This window comes from Microtus ochrogaster, chromosome 4, assembly GCF_000317375.1.
Source record: "Microtus ochrogaster isolate Prairie Vole_2 chromosome 4, MicOch1.0, whole genome shotgun sequence".
In the NCBI taxonomy this organism is placed as follows: Eukaryota; Metazoa; Chordata; class Mammalia; order Rodentia; family Cricetidae; genus Microtus; species Microtus ochrogaster.
In genome coordinates, this window is record NC_022011.1 from 81,610,150 (window position 1) to 81,616,149 (window position 6,000).

At 42.0% G+C, this 6,000-nt stretch overlaps 1 protein-coding gene across 4 annotated transcripts in view; it reads left to right on the forward strand.

Moving 5' to 3' along the window:
* The window catches only part of Itga6 (integrin subunit alpha 6), a 67,790-nt gene extending 65,280 nt beyond the window's left edge, over positions 1–2,510 (forward strand). For 2 of the 4 annotated variants that reach the window (XM_005346564.3, XM_026778588.1), the window contains exon 25: positions 683–2,510. In XM_005346564.3, coding sequence (XP_005346621.1) covers positions 683–835 — 153 coding nt within the window. In that variant the 3' untranslated portion in view covers positions 836–2,510. The remainder of the gene's footprint in view (positions 1–682) is intronic. The other 2 variants (XM_005346565.3, XM_026778589.1) reach the window with 1 other exon arrangement.
* The last annotated feature ends 3,490 nt before the right edge of the window (positions 2,511–6,000 follow it).

Consider the following 6,000-nt stretch of genomic DNA (forward strand, 5'->3'; position numbering starts at 1 on the left):
CAGTTACATTGGAAGCACCCCAGGGAGTCTAGCCAGTGCAGTGATGCAAAGCCCCTAGAGAAGAGAACAGTCTAAAATGGACCCATAAGAACATGGCATGCCAAATAGTATTTGTAAAATGACTTGTGATCTGATTTACAGTTTATTAATGGGAGAGGGATAGAAAGTAATTTTTCTAAGCCTTTAGAGAAATGCTCTTAAGCTGAGTGTGGTGTACACATGCCTGTCACCCAGAACTAGGGAGGATCAAGCAGGAGGCTGTTGAGTTCGAGGCCATCCTTGGCTATATAGCAAGTTCCTGTTCCTTACACACATATATAAGTTGTTTTTATGATGATCTAGTAATATGAAAATTATATCTTTTATTTATATAATGACTTTTTTTACATAAAGGCACTGTTTTACAAAATGCTTAAATCGCTAGTCAAGACATAGCTCAAGTTGTAAAAGGTAAAGAAGATGAAATGGACTTTTCTTCCAGTTCCACATCTGTTCCCCTTGTCTATCCCTACTGTTTGTTTCTTTTCAACCAGTTGTTTTCTTAAAGAAAATAGTGTTTGTTCTCGGCATTCCGGAAGTAGACCTAGCTGAACTGAACGCTTAGATGTTCTGGTTTAGTGCTTCTGGTCTTCAGATTAACTAACTTCCGCCTTGTTCTTCTGTTCCCCCTCCCCTTCTCCAGTGTGGATTCTTTAAGCGCTCTAGGTACGATGACAGCGTCCCCCGATACCACGCTGTTCGGATCCGGAAAGAAGAGCGAGAGATCAAAGACAATGATAACCTCGAAAAGAAACAGTGGATCACAAGGTGGAGTGAAAATGAAAGTTACTCATAGAGACCCAGGAGAGCTGCGCGCTACCCAAAGTCCCTCTTGTTCTTCCCAACTCAGAAATTCAGGTGGGCCCGAAGGCTGCTCAGCACCTGAAGTACGATTCCAGACCGACGGCACACAGTGGGGACCCGCGGTTTCCACTGTGGATATTGTTACACCTGAGGCTCCTGTTTTGCACAGCCAAATTTAAGACTCTCAGAGGGGAATTTTCTTTAACTGCCTTAATTTAACTTTCCAGATTGCCTTTGTTTTTGGTGTGACTGACACATTACATACATGCGCTGGGGCAGGGCCTGCCCACCCGCACTCCTGGAACATTCTCTCCTGATAGCGCAGGAAGAAGAAGAAGACCCCCACCGTCACCCATGCGAATAGAGTGGCCATCCCCGCCTGCCCCGACAAGCGTCCTTCTCATAAGATTGGAGAACCTGCAAGTGACTTGCCCCTTGGCTCAAGACTCTGCCGTTGGATAGCTGTGTCTCTCTTGAGAGTTCTGTCTTAAATGTGCAATAGGAGGTGCTGCTGCCATCTTGCCTTCTCTCTCCATTTCCCACAAGTGAGGGTCCTTGCCGATGCCAACTCACGCAGGTTCCCGCCTCCCCCGTGACTAAGCACAGGCGCGGCAGACTTGAATGCTAGTTACACTTTTTTATATGTATTTATTTTTTTCCTTCAAGCCATCTTGCTATTGACTAATAAGCCAAAGATGCTTCAGGATGGTTTAAGCAATCAGAGTGAGAACCTAGGAGGTCATTTCTTCTGACCTTGAGTATTTACCGCAAAGAGAACGTTCTTTATAAACACGCAAGGATTGTTTTTAAAATAACTTCAACTTCTTCTGTAAATGACACCATCTCCTCACTGGCAGGCTCTCCCTCAACCCAGAGAGTTTAACAAAGGATTAACTGGAAGATGTTTCCTCCTTGCCCGGCCTTGGGTGTTACATGGTGTTGAGCCCTGTGTGGAACTTCTGAACTCCGTGCTGTAACTTTCAGAACTCTGAGAGGAAGTGAGTCTGCTCCTTGAACTCTGGGGTCTGTGTGCTTGCTCTCTGCTGTCAGCACAGTGGATTCAGGACTTGATGTGAGTGTGCGTGTGGATCCAGACCAATCCAGTGTGAGACTACTGAAGAGCATCTGTCGCCAAAACAGCCGCACCAAGACAGATGCAGAGCTGTGGCGCTCAGCTTCTTAAATACATCGGAACCATTCAACCAGCGAGTCCATGTTCGATTTTTTTTTTTAATTGTTCACCCCAATCTAAATTCCTCCAGATGACTTGTGACTCTTTAACAAGCCCTTTGGGCCTAGAGCAGGAGGGTTAGCTCATTGCTAAAGTGCTTGCCTAGCAATGCCTGGGGTTTTGTTTGTTAAAGTCATAGGAGGGGGGAAACCAGTTATTTTTCTATATAGTCAACAGAGATTGGATATATTATCAAAGCTGATTTTTTAATTGTACTTTAAAATAATTAAGTTATATGAAGCAGCAGCAAAGAGGTGCTAATTTGTTTGGAGATTGTAAAAAGCAGTTCTCTGTCTTTTTTTAAGGCTGGGTCTCAAGTAACCCAGGCTGGCCTTGAGCTCCTTAGGTAGCTAGGAATAGTCTTGAACTGCTGACCCTCCTGCCTCCCGCCCTGACCCCCATCCCCAGGGCTGGGATTACAGGTGTTTGCCACCACACTCGGTTTTATGCAGTGCTTGGAACCAAACCTGGGGCTCTGTGCATGCTAGGCCAGCGGTCTGCCAACTGAGCTACATCCGAACCTGGGGCTCTGTGCATGTGGTCTGCCAACTGAGCTACATCCGAACCTAGGGCTTTGTGCATGTGCTCTGCCAACTGAGCTACATCCCAGCTGTTTCTCAGTCTTTTAAAAGAACAAAGCATTGCTCAATGTGCCGTTGTTGCTTTGGAGGTTTAAGCCTTTTTTTTTCCCTTTCTTTCATAAAACATTATACCCTTAAGATATTAAAAACTCTTATTCTGGTTCTACTTTGGCATTTTCACTCATAAAATAATTTTACAAATGATACCTTGTTTACAAATGTTCTCTACCACGGGTCCTAATAGCATTTAAAAGTCTCAGTTTCTTGCTTGGGTAACTTGAAGCCCAACATACTGGCTTTGAAGGACACGACAAAGAAGCTGATATCTTGATAGTGTTTTTAGACCTCTGTTATAGAAATGAATGTCCAGAAGAGGGTGGGGAGGGAGCTTGACAACAGAGAAACAAGAATGTCATGTTGCTTAAATTTATAGTTGTTAAAAAAAAATGTCATCTCAAGTCAAGTCACTGGGCTGTTAGCATTTGGTAGGTTTTTAGACTAACTAGCATTATAAGATTATTTCATAATTGGAAAATACCTGTGGATATTTGTATAAAAGTGTGAAATAAATTTTTTATGAAAGTGCTCATGCTTATTAACCCAGCATTGTGTATGCGAAGCAAACTCTAAATTATAATTGACCACCTGAGTTGCCTTTCTTTGTATTTTATCAAAGCCAAAGTAAAAGTTTGCAATCTTTTTTAGTGTCCCATATAATTTCAGAACAGCCAAAGGTACCTGAAGCGGTACAATAGAAATGAGATTGAAGGTTTTTAAATGTATTTGCTTTAATGTGTGTGTGAGCGTGCATGTGCGTGTGTGCATGTGTGTCTGTGTGTGCGTGCAGGGTGTGTTCGTGTGTGAATGTGCACATGCTCACACAGGTGTCACAGAGCACATGCTGAGGTCAGAGGACAAATTTTGGGGTTGTTGTTCTCTCTCCACCATGCGCTACCCTGCTTCAGGGGAAAGTTTGCCAGGAAATTTGAAGATCTCTTATGCCTTGTACTGGCAGAGTTCATCAGTTGCTTTCTTCTGTATCCTGCAAAATGTCTGGCAGTAATTTCATAAAACAGGAACCCTGAAGAACTCTCTGTGTACTTTCCATCTTTATGTGGCTTATTTTTATTTACTCCTTTAATCTATGACTGTCTGTACTCTTTTATAGTACTTTACTATCTCTTTAAAAACTTTACTTCTTATAACTATTTATACCCTTTTTCCTCTCTCTCCCAAGCCTACTAACATTTTTAAACACACTGTGTCTTGCTTGGAGGTCTTTCATGTCTGAATCTGTCCTGTTGTGTTTCTGAAATCCTTTTCTGACGAGGATGACAAGGAGCATTTTAAAATGGTAAGCAGTGTGATTGTGGCAGCCCTGGATGCTGGCTCCACTCCTCTTGGCCTTTCAATATGGTGGAGGTACATTTTCCACCAGCTCTGGACTGCTGGGTAGGAGCTGCACTCACCACCTTAACTGTGGGAACCACCAAGCAAAGAGAAATCTGACTTATAGCACCAACACCCTCTGCAGAGTAAAATTTCACTACCTAAACACACATATCTCCCCTACTTCTCAGTATAATTACAGTCACAACTCACTTAAAAATCAAAGCTGGAAAAAAAAATCAAAGTTGGCTTTGAAGTTGGACAGTGGCTGTCTTCTAAATCCAAGCAAGCGGTTAAAAGAAAAAGTCAGTGTTTCTGTCTCATATCAGGAGCCACCTCTCGACTTTTTGAAGATGGTTCTGTATCAACTGGTATAAATTCAGCTGTTTCAATATGCAAAAACAACTCTTTCTGCATATTGCAAATCAGTAACTATATTGAGAGGTTCTTTAAAATTCCTTAGTACCATGAGAATAGCATATAATTCTGACTTTTGGACAGTATCATAAGGGCCTTGTTCCACCCTACTTAAATATTCTGATTTGCAAACTGTTTTTCCTGATTTATTTGCATCAGTATAGAATGTAGGGGCTCCAGTTATTGGTGTGTCACGTACAATGTAGGGAAGAGTCTAATTAGTTCTCTTTATAAGGTTAATTCTATCACTTTTGGAATAATTATTATTTAACTCTCCCAAAAAATTAGTACAAGTTCATTGCTAGGGTTTATTGTCTTCCCATAATGTTTTTAAATTTCATCATTAGTAAAAGGTACTATAATTTCTGCTGGGTCTATTCCTGCTAAATGACAAAGTCTCAATTTTCCTCTTATAATTAATTCAGAGACCTTTTCCACATAAGATTTTAATTTTTACTCTGTTTATGTGGTAAAAGGATCCATTCTAGGATAGGATAATATCTTTCCTCTGCATTCCTGTAGGGGAATGTTTGGAGGGTAATATGACCAGAAGGCAGTTAAGATCGGGAGCCACATGTTTGGGCAGTCTTTTTGCTTGTATTGTATCTTACTCGTCCAGTTTGGCCATTTACTTACTCTCTCTCTCTCTCTCTCTCTCTCTCTCTCTCTCTCTCTCTCTCTCGCTCGCTCTCGCTCTCTCTTTCTCTCTTTCTCTTTCTCTCGCACCTACATGCACGCACACGGTACTTGCAATAAGCAAAACGAAAGCTGCAGCATTCTTAGGGACCTGAAACAATGCGTCGTCAACAGAAAGCAGTGTCGGATGCAGGGAAAAGACTTCCAGTCTAGGGCTAGCATTATTGTGCACAGCAAATGAGTAACAGATCAAAGCCAGTTAGTAAAGTTAATACAGATTCCTCTGGTACCACCTCCACACTGGTAAGACTGCAAAGCTATTTTTGAATTCACATCTGTTTTGAAGGCTTGGCAGGCTGGCTAAGTGGCTAGAACATCCAGACTGGGGAGAGAGCGTGGGCTAGTTACCTTGGATGATAGTTAGCCCTTTTAACTTTTCACATGTGTGTGGGTGCATATGGTGGCCCAGAGTTTATATTGGTGTCTTCTTGGTCTTCCCACCTCCACACCTGCCCAGTGTGCTTTTGGTTGCTATGATAAACACAATAATCATCAGCTGTTTTAGAATATTATTTTAAGATATGTTACATTTGTTAATGCCGTGGGACATTTATTTAATGCTGCAAAGATGTGTTGCACTCTTTTATGCTGCATTTGTTTAACTCTGAAGCTGTGTTACTGTGCCTGTCTAAAACACCTGATAGTCTAATAAAGAGTTGAATGGCCAGTAGCAGGGCAAGAGAAAGGATAGGCAGGGCTGGCAGGCAGACAGAATAAATGGGAGGAGAAATCTGGGAAAGAAGGATCCAGGAGCAAGAAAAGGAGGCAAAGAGAAAGGCAGGGGCCAGCTACCCAGAAATACAGCCAGATATGGAGTAAAAAAAAAAAAAAAAAAAAAAAAAA